This window comes from Glandiceps talaboti, chromosome 22 (assembly GCF_964340395.1).
Source record: "Glandiceps talaboti chromosome 22, keGlaTala1.1, whole genome shotgun sequence".
Taxonomy (NCBI): Eukaryota; Metazoa; Hemichordata; class Enteropneusta; family Spengelidae; genus Glandiceps; species Glandiceps talaboti.
Window position 1 is genome coordinate 12,676,385 of NC_135570.1, and position 24,082 is coordinate 12,700,466.

The 24,082-nt window shown below is 33.8% G+C and overlaps 1 protein-coding gene across 1 annotated transcript in view; it reads right to left on the bottom strand.

Moving 5' to 3' along the window:
• Positions 1 to 24,082, bottom strand: part of LOC144452341 (disks large homolog 5-like) — a 100,528-nt gene that overhangs the window by 46,069 nt on the left and 30,377 nt on the right. Inside the window, exon 2 of the mRNA XM_078143422.1 lies at positions 395 to 457. Coding sequence (XP_077999548.1) covers positions 395 to 457 — 63 coding nt within the window. The remainder of the gene's footprint in view (positions 1 to 394; positions 458 to 24,082) is intronic.

The following is a 24,082-nucleotide window of genomic DNA, read 5'->3' on the forward strand; positions in this document are numbered from 1 at the left end:
ATACACATACATTTACATATACAAACATAGTAAATATATGGACAAACAATGACATTGACATACAACTACTTTCACTGACAAAACTTCAGAATTAAAAGACAAACATTTGTTTTGGGCTACCATACCAGTAAGTAATTCCTCTAGGTTCAGGTTAGAGCGCCCTCTTGTGTTACAACAGTTGGTGGTGGCACTGTTAATGTTCTTGATTGTCAAATAGCACAAAGTAGATGGTATGAACCCAAATATTTTGTACTTACATTTGGAGTGCAAATTATGTCAAATTTTGTAAAATAACACATTCTTTTCCATAATTAATATCAAATCGTGGACAACAAATAACATACACTTTCCAGTCAATATTTCTTCAAATTATTATAATAATTAAACAACTTACTTTTCGTGTCGGCTTCAATATCTGATTCTGATGTATACGAAGACACCGTGGACTGCGATGATCCTGAAATGAACAAACACAAAAAAGGCATGACGTTAAACATGGCTTACATTTCATAATTTTTTTACACTCTTTTTTGAATAATACTGCATATAGAACAATACTGCATATATAAATTATACATCTTAAAATTTGATATTATTATTATTATTATTGACTGTTTGTAATCCTGTTAAGTTGTTGACCCATAGGCTCTTCTCACACAATATCAAGAAGGAAAAAATACAATATTTACATTAAAAAATACACTCACACACACAGTAAAATCAGAAAACGGGTTGAACACCAACAATTAGGAGTTACAAAATAAAACACTAAAAACTGAAAAAGAGAAGTTGACAAAATATTTACATCTGATATGATCGAAAAAAAGATGATAGGTTCTCATAAATTAAAATCTGTCTACTTATATTTTAACATAACTGTTTCAGAACCCAATCCATTGTAGTATACCTACGACAAGACCTTTTATCACAGCAATCATCATACTATGTTATCGACATAAAATCCTTTTAGAGAGTAGGCTGATAAGAAAGACAGACTCTTATAAATGTCAAACACAAGATTATCAGACACCACCTACACAGTATTTGTATCACTGCAAACATCCTTTATCATGAACATAGCTATGACATGTATTCAGTGTCATTACATGTATTTCTCTCCTTTCCTTTTTTTCAAAGGGACACTAGCTGTAACTGGGGTAGTATTTTTTTGATCACACAACCAACAATAAATTCACTGAAAATTATTGAAATGGCAACAATCAGACATTATGCATGTCAATTAGATGTCTATTTTATCTATAGTAGTATAACGAAGTTGAAATCATGATGTGGTGTGCTGATTTTTGGGTACAGACCCTAAAATCCTTAAATATGATTGGATATATTGCACCATACTATGTGAACTGCTATGCAAATATGTTTACCGATAAGTGATCCAATACTGTTCAGAATGTACGATATCATACTGCTATGCAAATATGTTTACCGACAAGTGATCCAATACTGTTCAGGATGTACGATATCACACTGCTATGCAAATATGTTTACCAACAAGTGATCCAATACTGTTCAGGGTGTACATATCATACTGCTATGCAAATATGTTTACCAACAAGTGATCCAATACTGTTCAGGGTGTACATATCATACTGCTATGCAAATATGTTTACCGATAAGTGATTCAATACTGTTCAGGATGTATGATAGTATGAGTAAGACATTATATCTAACAAAACAGTTCCAAAAATATGTTCCAATTGTAGCTACAGCAGCTTTAAGGTTCAGAGATCATCTGTGATATACACGTACAAGCTTGTTGTTTGTTGATAAATACGCCGCCATCCAAAGTACAAAGTTCCACAATAAATGTTGTTTATAAAAATGATGTCAGAGTTCATTCAGGGCAAAAATATTCCATACATCGGGTAAAGTCCTCAGAAACAAAGCATTAACAGAAAATCCTTCGTCACGAGGTAAGGTCTTTGCAGTGTGGGATACCGAGACACAAATTTGTGAATCAAAATTCGGATGGCTGCTACACTTTCAACTCTAATTCAAATATGTGAAAGTTAACAAGAGTGGGTCAAAAGCATAGCTTCATTATGTTTCCTTTATTTTGATAATCTGATTATTATGTTTTCAGTTGCCATGGTTACAAATACTGAGGATTTTCACTCTATTGGGTTACTTGATATGCCTGTAAGTGTAATCATTATGTCATAGTGGTGCATTGATACTGTTGTCAGTATTTGCCATAAGGATTACACTAAGTATGGGTATTAAATTAGACCTTAATAGCAATTACTCATTGTCATCACCTTTAATAAATTATCTTCTTCATCAGATACACTCTTGTCACGTTTCTATTAACCTAAACTAGTCAGTACTGTCAACTTCTAACTGTATATAAAATCTATTTCTGATATCTGTGTCCTTAATGAACACTGTTATCATCACCACCACCAACACCACTGCCGCCACCACCATCTTCACCACCACCACCACCACCACCACCACCACCACCACCACCACCCCCACCATCATCATTGTTAACTATAGAATTCAATTGTTCGATGAATTCACTTTAGACAATTCTGATGCCCTAGCTACAGGGTTGCCTTTAAATAGTTAATGATGACCTGACCTGACCTGACCTCTTCAGACATGAAAAAAATGACATGGCAAAAGCCTTCAATAGTTAGCATACAGTACATTTATCCATGCAAAATAGAAATGAATGGATAAATAAATAAATAAAGAAAGAAATAAAGAAATAAATAAAGAAATAAAGAAATAAAGAAATAATAAAGAAATAAAGAGGCATCCTTTTAATTTCTGTTTCAGTTCAACTGTTTACTCAAATATTTTAACACAAATCTGCAACCTAACAAACAACTGCCATAGTACCACCAATTATTAGTACACAGCGCCCTCTGGTGTTAAGAATTGAAATATGAAAACAATGAACAAAGATCATATCGTCACACAAATGGCAAATGTGGAAAATCATTAACATCACATCAATAGTGCTTATTATCCAGAACATTCAAAAAGTTTTATTACGTAAATACCACTGTATGACCATAACATTGGAAACAATAAAGTTAATTAGTGTTGTTAATTAACAAAGGGAAAAAATCAATCAACTATGAGAAAGATGATTATAACTTTTGTTTTATTTTTTATTAAAATTATGTACTGTCATTAAGACTCAATTAATGTTCCATTATAGTCATTATGTAATAAAAGCACAGAACAATGAACAATTAGTGAAGCCATTAACATAAATCCTGCTTAAACTTGTAGTGGTTACCTGTTGAACAAATAATCTTGCAAGTGTTTGAATACTCACATCTTTCAGTTCCCATTATGGATATGTAACCAAACCTGTGCTGCCTTTCATATTACATAGCGCCCTCTATGGTGAGTAAGTGAATCCGCCATAGAGGGTGTTATCACGAAATCACTACCAATCTGTTTTTTTGAAGTGTTCTCAAATGTTTACATGTTGATATGTAATGATAACATGAAAGTATACCAAAAAAGAACTTACTATCAAAATGACAAAACCTATTGGTGATCCACCCCATGTATAAACGTTTTATACCAATGTGAACTTCTCAGAATTTACCATGAAGCAGATTCAATCAATAATTTGAGGTTAAGGAAAAAGGGGCACACAAAGCAAGTTATTTCTTAGGCAGACCAATCATACTATTACTGTACTATAAATATACAAGTTTTGTATAAAATGGTGCAGCTATTACCAGTTATTTCATTTTTCACAATCAATAATATTACTACTACTACTACAGGAACACAGATGAAATTATTCTAAATACATTTTAAAAAACACATCAGTTGAAATCTAAATATTTGCACTAAATCCAAGCTTTGTTATTTCCTCTCACTGACTTGTTGAACTACACACAAACTTCATTTTATATCAGTTTCCTTTCCTGTCACAATGATGTCACCTAGTGGTCTGCGTAGTGACAGTAGTCAAGTAGAGAAACTTGAACTCTGACCTCTGACCTGACCTCTGACTAATATCTCACCGCCCACACAAACTGTCACCATAGCAGAACAGTGACTCCATTATGACTCTGTTTACTAACTTAATGCTTAAAAACAAATAGTATTCACTGTTTGTTTGCCAGAAACATTTGAAAACCAAAGCTAACAAGTACTTTTTATCTCAGCTATTTTCATTTTGATACATATCATAATAAACTTGATTCTGAAGTTCTTAAGCTTTTAGGCAGTAAGATATGTTGGGTTGTTCAGCCCTGTCAGGCTTCTAAATCACTAGTTAGTTAATAGTGAAGCATTATTTGGAATTGTTTGATTTGTTAAAAGGGTACAAGCTAAGTTTTTACATTTTTAGGCGTAATTTTTATCGTGTATTAAAGTGGCCATATGGATGAGAATTTGGTATCTATTTTGGATTGTTATGTTATTTGATAAAACAGCTTCATTATGTTTTTCTTCTTGAAAAAATAATGTGAAATAACATATACCAAGTCCATGTTCATAACTCAATACATTGCAAAAAGATGCAAAAAGTGTAAAAAGTTTGTTATTGTACGTACAATAACAAACATTTTACACATTGTTTGATGTTTTGCTGTTTATTGAGATGTGAACATGGACTTGGTATATGTTATTTCACATTATTTTTTCAAATAGAAAAACATAGTGAAGCTGTTTTATCAAATAAAAATCCAAAATAAATACCAAATTCTCATCCATATGGCCACTTTAAAAGTCACTTGTAGTATTCTACTAATTCAAATACACTAAACTATCACTTGCAATTGACTGAATTCAAACCTGGTATTTAAAATATAACATATTTTTATATGTATCCAAAAGTCAAGGAACTTCCTACTATGGAATCAACAGTTCTAACAATACTAGATCACAAATTGTAATGTCATAGAAGGCATGCATTGATAGTAACATTATACTAGAATAATCAAGATAAGTATTTTCACTTTGAGTGAAAATTGTATAAACTCAGCTTGTGTCACTTTAATAATGTCATTCTTACTGCCTTGCTTCCTATTAATGTTGTTTTTTTGAGTTTCACAGAAAATACGATTGATTTTCTATTTTGTTGCAAGAAATGGTATTTCGATCACATTCTAGTCTACTACATGTAATAACAACTTTGTATTTATCAATTTGTTATAATGAGGAAAGAAAAGTGACACGTGTAGCAACTGAACCCACGTCCACCCCTAAACACTAGTCAGAGTGCTCTAACCAGCTGAGCTAAAGTGCCAACTGGTAGATAACATGAATTTATCCTGATAACGTGAATTTATCCTGATATGTACCTTCTTTCCTCGAGGCAGTGGTGAGAAGCCAACTCTGGATTCATAGTTACAAATGAAAATTTCCACTGAGTTAAAAATGTCTTTGTTTTTCTTGGTACCTAAAATAACTTAAAAGTTAAAGCAAGATACAGTACCAATAAAAATGAAAGTAAACAATAATTTCAAAATCAATTCGTGAGTATGTAAACGCTTATTTTTTAAGTTTCCTTTACCCACCATGTTTCCTTTACAATATTCTTTACCTTGGTGCCACAGATATATGTACATGTAACAGTTCTACAGGTAAACGACCGACACAGAAAGTGAAAGATAACCCAACCCAACCCAACCCAAACTCTAGTGACCACACACAAAATATCAAAGTTCACAAACACAAAAGATGAAAGCATTTCAATTCTGTCATACCCGGCACTTTCCCACCAATATTTTTCACACAAAATATTAGTTTTTGCAATATCTTTGTACATATCACATTTAATTTGAACCATAATATTAAAGATAAATATGATTTATAGTTATATTTTGGTGTCAAAATTTTTGTCAAAGCAACAAAAATTCTGTTAGAAATGTTTGGTTTCAGACTAGGGTACGCCATGACTCCTCAAAGTATGACAATTCCGAACTTAAAGTTGAGGAATCACACTATGAATTTAACAAACAAACAGACCATGGACAGATTTTCCAGATCCATAAATTCTACTTTTTGAATTCGTCAGCTTGTTTTCTCTGATGTTACACCTATACCTTGCAAACTTCACACTGCAGAACAAGCATATTTTCCAGACTCAAAATTCTTATTTATATTAACACTCCATCAGATCTTTTTCCCTGATGGTTTAAGATCCTCGTGTTACACCTCTCTGCCTTGCCCACTTTGCACCACAGAACAACAAAGGGCACACATCAGAAAAAAGTATTGAGAAAATACTTAAACAAAACCAACTTAACGGCATGAATGGTCACTCAACTTTTATTTACCTTCAAAAGGTCAAACCATTGAGATTTTGAAATAAATCAAAACAAGACGGACTATAAGGAACAGTTAATTCAACTGACAAGGGACATTATTGTGTTACAATAGGGGTATTGGTGATCACTGGGCTAACTTCCAACAGAGTTAGATCCCATGAAAAACTTGCTGAGAAATTTTCCCACAGGACGATTTCTTCTTGCGGTGAAAGTTCAACAAACTTAATTGAGAGTGTTATGACTGGGTATCTGATATAGTCTCTTTTGATCAGACATGGCTGCCAACGAACTGGAAATCTGTTATTGAGACTTAGTCATTTGTTTGTTGTGTTTGTTTTTTTCAATTTAGCATTGGCTCAGAATTAAGAAAATATTGAACACTGTACAGCTATATTTCCTGTTGATATCTTTCCTTATTTTTTGGCAATGCAAATTTTAACTCAACATTTACCAACCAATCATATCCTAACATTGAACTACCAATCATAACCTAACACTGAGCTACTAATCACAACCTAATACTGGACTACCAATCACAACCTAGTACTGAACTACCAATCACAACCGAACACTAAACTACCAATCATAACCTGACTATGAATAACCAATCGTAACTACACAAAGAACAGGTAACCATAACTTCTTCCTGCATGCCTAAGTAACGCTTTCCTGGACCGCAAAAAACATTTTCCTGTTGTCAGAAGGTAGCCATGTGATTTTAAGATTATGTCCTAAACTGTGATACTAGACCACACTGCTGACTTGACAGCTAACAACCAATCACAACTAGATACTGAATAAGTCAACCAATCACAACTTTGATCTTATCATCCAATCACAATCTCACTCTTATCATCCAATCACAATCTTGTTCTTATCATCCAATCACTACAAAGAACACTAAACTATAGTACAACATTAGCTTTTCTCAATTTTTCCTTTTGGAAACCAAACACAACAGCAAGCAATCACTATTTTGGTAGTCAAAATATACCTGTGTTATTCACTACCCAAGACTGGATAAAACTTTTCCAGATCAATATAAATAAAGTTTTTCCAAAGTTTAGAAAATGCTCCAGTATTATTACATATCTAGCATTGTTCACCCTTCAGTCAGTCTTTGTTTTTCCGACAACCATTTACAAATTATTCAAAAACATAAATTTTCTCACATATCATATTACCTTTATTTATCACCTGGAGCACTCCAGAAAACAGAAATATTATGAATACTATTTTTTTTTAAATGTTATTACCTGACATGGCCAGTAGTTTTTACTATCAAAGGTTGTATTGCCCTCTTGAAATAGTGCTCACCACAGCCTAGCAACAGGATGGACCAGTGAACATGTACATGTATCTACCCACATGCACACAACAACTACCTTCACGTTTTGTAGGTGACTTATCAGTAGTAAAAGCATCCCTTGGCAGGCATCATGGGACAGTCTCAATACAGGTGTGGTAGTCTAGCCATGAATGTACAATAGATGTAGTGTTATTGACCAAAATACAATCACTTGATTCACGTCTCTACCAGACAACTAGCCTTGACTTGCAAAAAAAACTAAATCTGAAACCCATATTATTCTGTTCTAGATTCTATTGGAAGATGCAAAGATCTTAATTAATAATTACGAGAAAAAAATTTACCACAAATAACATAAAAAGATGCAAAATGATATCAAGTAAATTTGGTTCCAGATACGCCAGAAATTAGTTTGAAAAAGGTTTTTAAAATATCAAATTACCTCCACAGAACGAGAAATTTAATACAGTTGTAATATGCTTATTAAATATTCCTTGATATCAATCATTGTGTGCTTTCCAGTGATGCAGTTTGTATTTGGTGTCAAATCTTGGAAAACACCAAGAAATACAACACATGTAAAACAAATATAACAGAATTTTTTTTTATCCTAAAATCTACTTTTGATTCTAACATCTTAAAGTTATTTGTACATTTGTATCCATGGTAAAAACAAACTTTGACTTTGCATAGGGGAAGAATTTTGCAAGTAAATTTTACACATCAAAATCCCCCCCAATGACCAATACAGCAAACTATTACACAATGCATCATTATGTTCACTACATCGGTAACACAGAAGCCATAGTTGTCACCTTGTTTTGCACATTACAACCTCTCATGCCAAAATCACAAAGTGTGGAAAAGTTCACTTTTTGCAGCAAATTGTATCAAAACATAATTTGTTTGTTCAAATTAGCAAACTATAGATTCACATCATGAAAATGAGTCCAAATTGTTCTAAAATTAAGAACTTGTTACCTGTACAGTCTTCCCGCCGTCCTGGAATGCTAAATATCCTATTTCACCACATTCACACAAGCAAATAAACAAATTCCAGTACATTCTCATGCAAATGGAAACTTCTTTTAGAAAACTGACAACCTGCCCCTTAAATGATTTATCAATCAAAATAAAGAAAGACATTTTTGAAATGAAAACTACCCCCTTTTTTAGAACATTGTGGTACACTTAACCCAATACAATGTAATCTCTACAAAAAACACTCGTGACTCTGTCTCCTGCACAAGAAAGACAGCGTTATCTGAAAATCTGTCATTATAGCACATTTATCGAACTACATACAAATAGTCATGCTTTTCAAACTGTTCTCTGAGAAGTACGAGTACGTCGTCACCCATGGCAACAAGCAAAGAATGTCAAAGGTATTTGACAGATCCAAAGGATAGTATCAAAGTATTCATTTTATTACCAGGTAATCTCTGCACAATACAAAACATTCCGAAGATGACCGAAAATAACTTAATTCAATTAAACTTGTCTGGTACAATTTATGCTGGGAGGTTCACTAAATGATAATTTATCTTCGTTTAATTGGTAATAGCTATGTCTACTGCTGTATGAACTTTACATAACCCATGTCTGGATGGGCGACTTCCTCTCAGACATCACTGATGACTCAGTCAGACTTGTTTACACCTGTACCAAATATTGCCAGATCAGTAGTTATTTAGGTGTGCACCTGTTATGCAAATAATCAGATATCACTGATCACTTAGTCAGTCATGTTTTAAACTTGTAGCAAATATTGACCAATCAGTAGTTGTTTAGGCGTGCACCTGTTATGCAAATAATCAGATATCACTGATCACTTAAGTCAGTCATGTTAACACCAACATGTATAGCAGACTTCAACCAATCAGTAGTTGTTTATGTGTGCATCAATTATGCAAATGCATTCAGTAAAGTACTTTACATCTAATTAAATGAGTGTACACCTGTTATGCAAATATTGTCCTGTATATTAAAGAGTAAATTAAATATATTTGATTACACCTGCTGAGCATATATTATCCTGTAAATTTCAACCTCAAATGTAGGTGGGTCATATATATTATATATCTGTTTACCAAATATAGTTCTTTAATACCCAATTCAGACACCCAAAGTAACATTGGTGCTGCACTGGCGTAATGTTACAACTGAATTCTATGAACCTATCAAGTTTTCTTGTCTTATACTTTGCTAAAACTATATACAGCATGTGACAGGCAAACATGGTAGCTTCCAAGAATTCAGTTGTAACTTTATACTGGTGTAGAACCGACATAACTGTGCATGTCTGAACAGGGTATACATGTAAATCATATTACTATCTTGAAATTGAACATATGTACACCTGGTATGCAAATATTGTCCTACAAATCATAAATTGAAATACAGATGGTCATACATGTATGTACACCTGGTATGCAAACACTAATAGCATTTATATTACAACTTGAAATACATGTAGTTTGTCATGAGTAAACCTGTTCTATGTAGTTTGAAAATTTAACTGAAGTTTTTAGAATATATATATTTTTCATCTCCCTACAAATATGACCTCCACCAGATATTACTTTCAAATGCAGACATTTCAAAATTCAACCACTGTACTACCCACTACATCATACATGGCAATTTTTAAGATTTCAAATATTTGTTATAGAACTTCCATTTATAAAGCAAACCTGTGAAATGTATTCCAACCCTTGAAATTTTGGTCAAATATGACAAACAAACAATTATACAAACATTGACCACATGGTAACTTCCTGCTGTGAAATCAAAATGTGCTTGAATTCAATGGATAATATTTGAGTTATACTATACAGGGTATGTGTATATTGCATAGAAAACATAGTATATTACGATATGCAGGGTATCAGCAAAATTAGTTGTAAAGTTTCTACAGCATACATTATATCACAGTGTGCCCTCTAAGTCAATTTGATACACCACTGACAAACATCACTGTCTGGCATTGAAATCCCAACTGTATAACTCCAGCTTGTTTCACGTGTCTCTTTCACTAGACATATGATAATAGCCCATGCCTGATCAGTGTGCCATGTAATGACAGCCAAATTTTGTTGTTGTGGGTCAGTATGATAAAAACTGGGATTCACCACATAGTAAGAAATAGGGGAACACCAAATTTTGGTGCATTACTAGAAATTGTGTGCATCAGTGGTGTGTCAAATTGTCTCAGAGAGCACACTGCTCCTGATAATACTGATGAGATATAAGCAAAAAATTTTGGATATGCTACAAAAAGAAATTTTGACTGTGAGTAGAAATTTTCATGTACATCAATTCCCTGTGAAGCACCAAAATTTGATGTTCTTTCATCCTTTAGAGTGAAGTGACTCACAAAGAAACAGTTGTTATCATTTTGACTCAACAAAAGTGTCTGTCTGTTACTAGAGGGTTCATCTTGCACTGTACTAGTTCGTTAACAAATATATGCAGAAATACAAATCAATCCACTGGACTCCTGCAAAATATACTGCAATTTGCTACAACAAAATAACTTCAACACACTTCTATGTTTGTGTGAGAAATACTGCAATGGCCTAACATGGGGTAACAGCTACATAAATCAATTTTTTGAGTTCCTGCAATACATACTGCAGTAGTCTAGTACTATCCTTGTAGAGATTCAATACCACGCTAGCATCCAGACTAATACTGCAGTGGTCTAACACACATAAACAACCATATAACTTGGATTACTGCAACACACACAGCAATGGCCACACCAACATAACAGTCTCAGTCTGTACAAAGGATCCTGCAATATATACACCTGGCAAACACTGGTGATAGCATGGTATGTAATTTGGAATAAATACTTTCAAAGTTTCAAACCAGATTTGGGGTAGTTCAACATAAAAACATAAATCCTAGCCAGATCCTACATGAACTTTTACGGCCAGGCAGAGAAAAAACAGAACTTTTGGAAACTATAACACCGGCATTTTCAGCAAACAAATAGATTATCTCTAGCTAGATTATCTCATCCTGTGATTTGTTCTTCATATGTTTAGACTACTCAAATAAAGTACTATGTGTTGTGTGAATATACAGAAACCTTTGTTGTTCAAAAGTGAGTGCTGCCCAATGATACCTCTACCAAGTCATTTTAAGAAAAAAACGATGTTTTGTCCAACTGGAAATCCTATCCTTGAGCTCATTACTGCTAACAAGAAGTGTTTTTAGTTAGCGATTGTTCGGCAAGACCTTGCATTTTCAGAAAACAAAGTGAAGTCAAACTAATTCAGACTTCAAAAGCTCACAGGATAAACAAGGAGAGAGATGAAATTCTATCGTGGTCTTTTATAGTTCACCGGATACAGGTATTATTTTGTGTTTCATACAAAGTGGTCATATTGGCATGTTTACAAGGTTCCAACAACTAATACAGCAGTGTACAAAGAACAGATATATAACATACAAAATCAACATTGATTGATGCGACATAAACTGTCACTTGTCACTTAAGTGTCTACTCTGTCAATCTATTTCTGTGGCCAGCCATAATCCAATTACAGGTTTAACATACTCAACAGACCATACATAAAAGACACATAACTAGCCGTAGCTATAACTGAAAAAAACTCTTCATGTACTACTTTACAGACTTGACTAGAATAAATAGTACTCATTTAACTTCTAAAGTCAAAACGTTTCTTGTTCTGTGATGTTAAACAAGGCAGAAAAGCCAAAATCAATTTTTGTACTACCATTCATCAACAGGATAGCATAGATTTAGTGATTATCAGTCACATGTCCAAGAATAGCCTGGAATACATACAGTGACACTCGAGTCAAAACATTTCACATCTTACAATTTTAACGAAAGCCAAGAATCCATTTTTTTTTTACAACCATTCATCAATAAGACCACATGGATTTAACACGACTACAGACAATACATAAAAGATCAAACTTAGCTGATTAAGTTTAGCTATTAATAAAGAAAACTATATCAACGCTAGTCTATCTACTATACCCTGGGGCAATTCTGCTAACTTCAAAGCAAGCACAGGTCACATGGTGCCAAGGTGCTGTCGAAGGCTTCCCAGAGCTGCGCACCAGAGATACTGACTGTCATTCTCAGCTTTTGTTCTGCAATCTTCCAAGTGCGGCTCCCGGTCTTACTATAACACTATATACATACATTCTCCTATACTGTACATAAATTCTATCATTGCTAACTGTGCTGATCTCTCCTTTTTCAAAAATAAGACTGTACAGTATTTTCAAAGCCTACAGGATAAACACATAGCAATGAATCAAAGTGGTAAGGAACTCAATCTCCTCACTGCCAAGATACTCATTTGTACATCACAGCATGAGTTGTAATATTTCACCTTGGTGACTTTAAAAACCTTGTTATACATACTAACATAGAAGATACTGCAGTTCTTACAAATCTGTATCCAACACTTCAAGGATCACATAAAACGTGATGGCAAGAGCTGTCATGATGAAATGTCTACCTGAAGGATGAGCTTAGGCCTAAAAAAACTATGTGGTTCAAATTACACTCAATTTTAGAATAGGTGGGGTAGATAGATTTTTTTTTTCTCTTATGTGAGTGTCTAGTTCAGGTAGTTATGTTTTCCGTTGTTTTCCATATGGTCTCTGTTTTATTTATTTCTTCCAATCAGATGTACACCCATTACAGATTGGAAGAACAGTTTTATATCGTCTTTTTCAGTTGATGTCAGTTTTTGCATACAATATTTCTTGCGAGACTTCATAATTTTCGCGATTTTATTTATTTATTTTTTTCGAATGCGTACAAATAAAGTTTAGGGTCAGCAGTGAAAAATTAGGTGAGGTTAGAAACAAAGACTTATTTTTTTAGGCCTTGCAATCAATTTTATTAATCATACATGTATATTCATGGAAATTCTAAAAAGTATAGTTTCAATACGACAAAAGAATAAATTGTCATTTTTATTTTAACTAAGTAGAATTATTCAATTCCTATATTTAGATTTTAGTGTTTGCAATTATTTAAAAATCAAGAGATGATATCTGCTTAATTTGAAATTCAAGAAAACTCTATTAAGAAATGTTATTAGTAATTTAAAATGGTTGCCATAGAATGTACACATACGTGTATTTCATTCCGACCTCTGACCACATATTTCTAGTGACCTGCATTGAGTTTTGGTACTTCCCTATCTTAATCCGAGTACATGAAATACAAGATCACATGACTGCTACAACTCATGTGACCGGAACTCACCTGACTACAGGTGAAAGGCTGTTGACCTTGCAGCCAGACATAACATGTGGGACAGGGTACATCTAAACTTATCTGAAAATAAACATTAGCTGTAGGCTTATCTTAGCTGATTCCTAGTATCTGAGACAGATATAGGTTTATTTTAGGTAAACCAGTACGTGTGACCTGTACTGTGGTGAGTGTTGATGCAATGATCTGGTTTTTTGACCTACAATGTAGTAAGTTTAATGTCAATGCCAAATCTGGGACAAAGCTTTAGAACGACATAAAACTTGACACACATCCACTTACAGTCTGACAAGAAAGTTGGTTTGATACAAAGTTAGTATGTAGTGAGTACATGTAATGTCAACCCTCCAAGTCTAAGATACCAAACTTTTACGCCATATCAGGGTGCCCTCATCCATCTGCCTAGCCTTCTCAAAAACAGACCCAATTATGCCTGAATGAGGCAACGCATCTTGCAATCCATCCATCCCTTGCCTGTATCCAAATTTTAAGACAGTTTTACACACAACTTATAAAGCGATAAAAAGTAATGTAACTATGTTATATTTTGGTTAATGATTGGTAGAAAGACAGTTCTCATAATGAGGGCGTCACCTAGCACCTCATCTTTCTTTGTACAAATGTAAATATGATCATTTATATATCAACCTGTTAGTGTTTTTGTTAAAGGTGGTATTAAAGTAGGTAAAGTCTACCTATGACCACAGGTTTCGGGGTTCCCTATAAAAATTATGGTATTTAGGTGCGGATATCATCACAAGTTTTAACGGAATTCCCCCTGCTGTTACTGGGGTTCCCAAACCTCAACAAAAACACTGATGCGTATCCATAAAATGCAAGGCACGATGTCATATTTTCAATTCGTTTAACTGTTATATGTGTACACTTACAGACATGTACAATACATGAAGGCGCTATTTTATGAAAAGGTCTATTAGTTTACATTTCTGACAAGACAACAGAGGGCGATATTCAGTGAAAAGGTCTATTCAGAAAGTGTTTCACATGTGAATCTGAATAGCAAGAACTTCTTTCACTTTACAATACAAGTATCCGCTATACAGCACAAAATTTGGTCAATTTGTCAAGCATGACCACAGTAACTTGTGGGCTAAGATTCTAATTTAGGGATGGTCTAGTACAAAATGTTTGTGTTATTAGGTATTTCCGAATATTCAAAAAATACCATCATCGGTCTCTCTGCACCCAAATACAAACAAGTTTCACAACAAAACAACAATCAACCCAATAGTATGTTAACTCCAACTATCCAATAATATCATAAGCTCGAGCAGGGTAGATTCATTTGTGACCGGCTGCCTCATGATGATACCATAGAAAGTGTCCTCTGCGTGAAAAATGTGCATAGTATATAGAATTTTAGAACTCGCATGCGTAGTCATTGCGCTGTAATGAATCCTCGGGTAAAACCACCCAAAAACACTGTATAGTATATAGGACGCATGTGCGTACTAGTCACTGAGCTGCTACGCGAGCTATAAAGTCCAAAATCAGCGTAATAACCAAAACAGTACCACCCATATGCAAAAACTGGTGACAGTACTTTTTGAATATCCATAAACATGACATAATGCGAAAATTTTGTCCTAGGACCATCCTTGAATAGAATCTTAGCCTACAAATGACTGTGGTATTGGAGGCAAACAGGGCGTTTATAACAACCCTAAAATGCATCAAAACAAAACAAAATCTACAAGCCAACTATTTGTGTAACTCTAGGTAAACACTAATACAGCCTACATATAGCATCCTTCAATGGTTATATCCAGGCACCAGATAAGTGCCTCCATAAAAGATTGACATGAAATCTGTTTGTACATGTCCAAAGTTATGAAACATAGCCACTGGCTGTAGTACTAGGGTAACCTTGATCTCACTCTATTTGCAGATCAATCAGAAAGTCACTGCTAAAATTGGGGTGTTTTAAAATCACATGACCTTGACCCCCTAGTCCTATTAATTTTAACAAGACAGTAGTGCAAGCTGCAGCTAGCTCCTTTGTTTTCATTCAATAAACAGATTTTTCACTACAGTTCAAAAATAAAAGTTGAAAAGAAGAAATACGATAAAATCAACAATATCGGTTATAAGGTCAAACATTTCAGGACAATTTAGGTAAATAACTACAACATATATGAACTTGTTTCACAAATAAAACCTTCAAAAACAAAATAACTGATTCTTTTGAATCTTTCAAAGTCATAAAATTGTTTATCATTAGCATGTACCCATGCCTGACACTCTTGTGTTTATGTTTTGCTAGGTACATGGTTCATTGAAAGAGAGATCTAATGGCTACAATAGAACAATGATGAACTGACAACTTGAAGACAACAACCTTGCAGTGGATAATTTATGGACTTCCCATCATGCACTTGAGAAGAACAAAGCCAGCAATCTAGGTACTGTTATTGTTTACTGTAGTCAGTCTTTATGTTTTGGAACAGAACAGTAGTAGAGGTCATGTTCATGTTTGAAGCACCGGAACAATACATGTAGGTGGGTCAAGTCAAGTCCACGGCCCAGAAGAGTGTTCTCCATGTTTTAGCAGGGTATAGCAGTCATGTATTATTCATGAAGAACACTGATAATAAAAAATATCAAACCACGTTCACGCTAATATGTCTAGATCTACCCTTAGTATCAAATCATCTCTTCACCTCTTAAGATTCAATGCCATGGATATAACACTAGACCAGTTCACGCTTTACCTATACTATGTGGCTATAACTTTCAGATTTCTGTCCAAATCTAATATCCAAACTTTAACTGACAACAAAGCAGTCCCTCTTCAATCTTTCAACATAATTATAAACTCCATGGTCAAGATTGAATATTAAAGGGCTAACTCGGACACAAGATTTTTTTCGAGAAGTGATAAATACTTGACTGGTATAGAACTTCTGAAGCAACACGCTTTAACAACTGTCTAGTACTATCTCCATATTTTCATCAAAATAAATTTGATGAAATGGCTTTTGACTTGTCCCATTAACAGTAAATTTAACCTGGGTAAACATGTACAAATACTACTAAATGTACTGAACACAATAACTTAACATAATACAGGCTATTAAAGCATACATGTACATGTGTACCTACGGTTCATTTTGTGAATGGCACAACACAAAAATTCCATTCCGAGTCTTCTGATGAGATATTGTCTCATTCTAACTATCATATGAATATATTTCCATCAATCATTTATTTTCATTAGTAGAGTCTTTCTACATGAATTACTGCAGTAAATTCTGGTCAACTAATTGCCCCATGCAGTGCACGGATGGGAATATTAATTTCTCACTTGTACAAAATGTCTAATATTTCTGATAGTGTATTAATTCCCCTGTCAATACTTGACATTGCCTGACTTCATATCAGACTTATAATTTATGACTACAATTTGTTTTCATTTAGTTTTACATCGTTATGGCCTCCAATGATCTGTCAGTCTGTCTGTTGGTTGAAGGGGAATACAGGCAAGACTAATTTTATCTTGGCCGCATAATTTCATTTTTAGGGCATCCAGAATAATCATTTTTGCCAATTCTGTGTCGTGTCCTCTCTAAATGTGAATAATAAACTTTTGAAAATGTGGCTTAGAAGAGGCCTGTTATACACTAGAGAGATGCATTATGGGAAATCAAAAAAATTAGGGGCTTCTCATCTCTTGAAGTAATGTTCACATGATGCTTAGGTAGAACAGAGAAGAATCAGTTATGCAATAGGTTAATATTTATTAGATGAATAATTATCATTTATCTGAAGGAAATAAGCACTTAGGGGTCATGAATATTCATATTCATGACTGCTAACACCCATAATGCAATGACGTACCACTGCTGAGAATGATAGAGGTGAGAAAGTTTCAGTTTGGTATTTCTCAAAAATTGCACAAAATGTACATGATTTATGTAAAGTCATGAAATGACTCTGAAGAACCAAAAGTTTATAAAAACACCTTTATATCCTGGAGTAATGTTCCCCTTTAAATTTTACTTCGATAACAAAAGTAATGAATTTATGTTGAAAATGCTACTTCTGGTCAACAAACTTTTGCCCAGAAGTATTTGCCTCCATAAACACACACTAATTTCAGCATGCAGCTGCCAATGTTGAAATGAATTCTCCAGGGGATTGTCTAGTAATTCCTTTAAGTTATCCTTCAATTTTCTACTTTCTGTGACATGGATAATATTGATCACAATAATTAATATGCTGCTATATTTAGGAATGTACCATGAACTCTCGTTTAGAGTTTGAAAATTCAGACATTTTCAGGATTGAAACAACCAAGATGTTTTACCTCTTTGACATCATCCTCACAATAAATATTGTGTCACTATTTTACAGAGCACAAAAATGGAAGACAAATTTACTGAATTCAATATTCCCATAAAAATTGTCACCATTTTACAACACACAAACATAAGAACGTATTTACTTAACATGAAACTTTCACACAAATGTGTTCACCATGTCACAGACAACATCATCCAAAAAGTGTCACTCACATGTCACATGATAATTTACATATCTATGACCTCATTTCCAATCAGGAGTATACTCAGGAGTATTGTCAATCAATCCATAACTTCATGCATCAATTGCCACTGACAAGGATTGTTCTGACCTCATTTACATAAAGGTCATAAGGTCATTTAACTTCACCTTAATTTTCCTTCACGAAGACCAAAATAGCTTCACACTGCCAACAACAGCAAACAGACATTTTCAATTCAGAAAACGATCAATGCTTGTCTCTCATCAATCTAATACTTTTACCATAAATCTAGAAACTCAGGTTTTCTTTCTAAATGAGTACATACCTTAAATAAACTGATTCACAGTATTATTTTTCCAAAGTTTTAGAACCCTGGTAACTGAGTTTCAATGTGAAAAGGAAAATTAGGTTAAACCTGCATATAGAATATATTTCCATACCTTGTATTATAATCTTTGAAGGAAATTTTGGTAAATACATGTACCTGGCAAACTCAGGTAGATTTTACCTACTTCCCTTTGGAAAAAGCCTCTAGCAATATTATAAACATGACCCTGTACTCTAATATCCCTAGCCATAATACCACTGTCTCCTTGTACAGTTTTGAGTCCTGTCTCCTTGTACAGTTCTTCTGAGTCCAAACCATGCTGCTTTACACAACATATACATATATACATTCAATCCTGTTTTTGAGTCCAAAACATGCTACAGCTAGTATATACAACATACACATTCAGTCTTACATGTAGCTTGGGACCTTCACTGGTGAATTTTCCTTTCAACTCAAAATTGAGATGACAACATTGTCGAAATCAAACAGCAAAGATCCTAAATTAAAGTTATCTCAGTCCTGTATTGAGTTCAAACACTACTAGACTAGGTACACATTCATCTTCAGTAATACCTATATGTTGTTTTTCTAGTCACTCAAAAAACATGGTTGGTCACTATAGCAGGTACAGACAGAAATATCACCTAGCATCTACATATTGGTGAGACATTATAAATCATTGAATGACATAATCCTGATATATTACACAACACAGTCAATTGACATGTCTTAGGTAGACACAAGGTGACATCTATGCCGGTAGCTACAGATGACTAATTCATCAAGCTTTGGTGAAATTTGTAATCAATTTATCAAGATATGATTGTCAGATTCAGGATGGGGGAGTTGTGAAAAGCTTGTGAATCTCAATACACTTTTTACATTGTCTTTGAATACAGAATAATGTACATATTTTATCATATATTTGATAGGACACAATGCGATGCATTGCATTCTGATACGTTATGATTTGATACAAGATGATACGATATATGATATGCCATGATATGATACGATACAATACACTACATATGTATGCTGTGATATGATACGATATGATATATGATACGATGCGACAAGATACGATACGATGCGATACAAGACGATACAATGCGACTCGATACGATATGAAATGATACGATAAGATGTGATACATAGCAATGCGACCCAATATGATATATGGTATTGTATGATATTGTAGTTTGTATACAGCCGCTATTTCCTAGTACAGATATTGTACAAATATCGACAGCAAAAATATCCTTCCTGTAAACCTTACTCAATCATATTATCCATACATAAATATTGTGTGTGGTATCCGTACCATGCTAGTGTGGGACCACAATCTATTTAAACACACAATAGTTTTGTTTACAAGGAGAGGGTGACCACAATGCCAGCTATATCATGCCATACTGTACGAAGAGCTGTAGTCTAGTTCCTATACAGTATCGTTACGATTTACACCTCCACTCACGTTGACATTCAGACTACAAGAGCTATGCAACACATACATACAAGATTGAGTCTTCTCCCTAAATATATTATCACAAGAAGGCTCACAGATCGATAAAAGCTTTTATATTTTCCAGATAGACTCAAAAAAAGGGATAATCGTGGCTGTTTTGGTTCCATTTTTGCATAAAAATTTAATAAATGAAGTGGTTTGGAATATGAATTTCATCATGAGTTACAAGCGAGACTCTTTCAATAAATAATAGTTAAACAGAACCCTTGTTATTGTGTTTTTTGAGAACGCTATGTTTCCTTCACTGACATGTAATGTATGCAAATTCTAATGCGGTATTCAGTTGTGATATTAATATAACCAAAAGCGATGTCACTAGGTGTAATTTCAGAAACATAATTTTCAACAACACTGCAGATGTGAAATAAGTTACTAGGGTTACCAGAAGTTACTATGGTAACCGAGTATGAGGTCAGAGAATGTAATAATGTGTCTGTGAAGCGCAGGCAATTTTCTCAAATTGGCAAAATCAAACCCCAGTTGCATTTATTCATTCAGTATAAATATTTATAAGCAATGGTTTGACGTTAAATCACTTCACCCTTGTCTCACCACACAATACAGTCTAAGTGTCATGATAGAATATCTGAATTGAAAATATTGTAACGCAGCTGTGAAAGACAGCAAAACCGGAAAAATATCTTTTAGATTTTTACTTTAACGATTAATCAATCCGCCATGTCGAGAAGAATATTGACTCACAAATTAAAAAGAAATTGCTCAAGTTAAAAGTATACACATATAGATTTATACAAAAAAAGTGTTATTCTGGAGGGACGATTATACATAAAATTTTGTGCATGTGTGTACAAAACTGGTCATTATGATCAGAAGCAGAGTTTTGCACAAAATTTTACATTGATGAACAAAATTGGTCACACCAAAATAAAGAGAATGGAGATTTTACGGAGAATTTCACATATGCTTTAACAAACCGGTCATATCAGAAGTTACCCAAGTATATATATATATACACACTACAAAATTTTCAACCAAATTGAACAAAGTTGTTCTCATCAAAAGTATGGACTAGTACATTAAATGTTGTGTACATGTAACCAAAACTGGTTATCATCAGAACATACACGCACAAAATTTTATATAAACTTGAACAACATCACATCAAAAGTATGGATTTTAAAAAAAACACAGAGATTTTAGTTACATAGAATTTTGCATATGTTTGAACAAAACCAATCATTATCAGTTAGATAGACTTGCATAAAATTTTACATCAACTTAAACAAAGTTGTTGACATCAACAGTATGGATTCAGACATGAAGTTAATTTTTAAACGAACTGAATAATCTAGATTGTACCAGATGTTTAGAAGGGTAAAATATTCTAAAAGAAACAAGTTGCCCAAAATCAGACATATTGGAATTATGATGCAGGAAAAATGAAACAACAGTGTATTAGCTAAGGTCTGGGAAGAGGAAATTCAGTAAAGTTTGCGAAGCTTTCCATACCATGTACTATTGCGAGGAACCCTGGTAGAATGCCAGGGGAACTCGGGTAGACTTTACCTGCTTATCGCCCTTACTGAACAACTATAACTGAATATTAAATCAGAACTGTCCAGTAATTCTATCCCCACTTGAACAGAATACAAATAAGTTGGATCAGAAATATAAACTCATACGACAATTTGGAAACAACTGAAACAAAACTCATTACCTTAAGTACGGATTCGTTCAAGAATTTTTCCAAAACTGGAACAAATTTTGCAAAACAAAAGTAGAGACTGTTAATTACAAAAAAATTTTGGACCAAATTTTTACGAACTACTGTCATATATTGTTGTTTTGACAGACTAGTCTGGACTGAATGTAAATATGTCAGCTAAGACTTATCACATTTATAGACAAATAGATGTTAATCATGTCACATGAGAGTAATTCATTTTTATTTCTGTCAGCCTGGCTGCAAAGCTGTTGTGTGTTTATTGTTACCGCCATCAGTATTTTCTGAACAGAAGAACAATGGAATCACGTGTTTGAATTTCAAACTGAGTTTGTGTCATCGCTGGCTATTTCAATGTCTTATTCTGATATTCACATCGCCAATTTTCTACTGTTTGAAATTAGCACTTGTATAAAATCAAAAACAAATGAAAAATCAAAAGGAAATGAAATATTATATAGCATATATGAACTAGTACAGTATGGAGAACTTGCCTAAAGTATCTACTGTGTGTTATTTTCAATCAAGTTTTTGTTTATATTATTTTAATCTCTTTCTTATATTAGCTAGTCTAGATTTGCATCATTCAATTTATAGGTACAGCAAATGGTATGTGATGGCATACACATCAGCCTACATGGACTCTTCCATAAAATAAATTCATTCATCCATCCATTCATCCATTCATTCATATATATTTCCATCTATCTATCCATCCATATATTCATCTATTCATTCAGTCATTCTTTCATTCATTCTTTCATTCATTCATTCATTCATCATTGCAACATGGCTTCCATCATTCATTCATCCATCCATCCATCCATCAATCCATTCAGTCATTCACTCATTCCTTCATTTATCCATTCATTTTAGCCTGGCTTCCACCATTTCATTCATTCATCCCCATTTCATCTATCCATCCATCTATTCATTTACTCATTCACTTACTTTCATTCATTTATTCATTCATTCATTTCAGCATGGCTTCCACTTGTTCATTTGTTCAGTCCTTCATTCATTCATTCATAATTTCAGCATGGCTTCCAACTAATGTGTCTCCTTATAACCTCCAACATTTCAGCACATCGCCCCATATTGTAGTCACAACCTGCTGTGACAGACTGTAAGCGCTGCAAGCATACAAAACCAAACAATAACCTGCTTTTCCTTTGCTACCGACTTACAACATTTCAACACTATATTCAATTCTAGTTTTGCACCTCAAATTCAACACTATAAATCCATCCATCCATCTGAACGTCTGGTATCAACATCTGAAGTATTCTGTACATAACATTACTTTGATTGAATTACAACACATTCATATTGTGAACAAAGTCTGATGCTTCTGTCTGACTCAAAATAAATCCATGTTTTTTGTACAGAGAACTTCACAATACCGTGCAACTTTCCTGTTTGATACAAACACCCAGAAACCAACAAGAAACTGCAGATGCCACACTTCAATAGCAAGATCACATTTTTTGCTACATTTAGTCTACATGAAATAAACCATTTAAATATGTTGCAACTCCATGCAGACATTCGGGCACCAATGTTTTTCTTAGTATCAAACACCCGATGAAGTGTGCATAAAATGTCCTTTGCGGTGTTCATTTGATGTCTGTATGGTGGCATGTGTAGTTCATTTCACTTAGACAAAATGTAGCAAGAAATGTACTCATTCAATCTTGCTATCTTAAAGTGTAGCATGTCCAGTTTCTAATTGCTTTCTGCATGGTTGTATCAAACAGAAAAGCTGCACAGTATTGTGAAATTTGGTGTCTATATGTTGACGACAATGTTTTTCTTTGAATTTTCACATCAAGTGACCTCATGTGAATTACGTGAATCTTTTGATAAAGACCCAATCTCTGACCTGATTCAGATTATATGTAACATGAATAATTAGTTTTGTCCAGGGCAGTTTTTGAGGGTGCAATCTAAACCAAGCTTGGCTTGTCTCCAAATTCACGATTTCTTGTACACAAAGTGTGAAAAAAATATGTTTACCAGATATGCAACACGTATACCTAGATTTGGAACCTTTGGACCAACAAAGATTTGAACCTATCTACCTATATGTATGTGTGACGTCAATTTAAAAGTGTGGAAAAATATGTCTTTATCTGTATCAAAATATCACAGTGCAATTC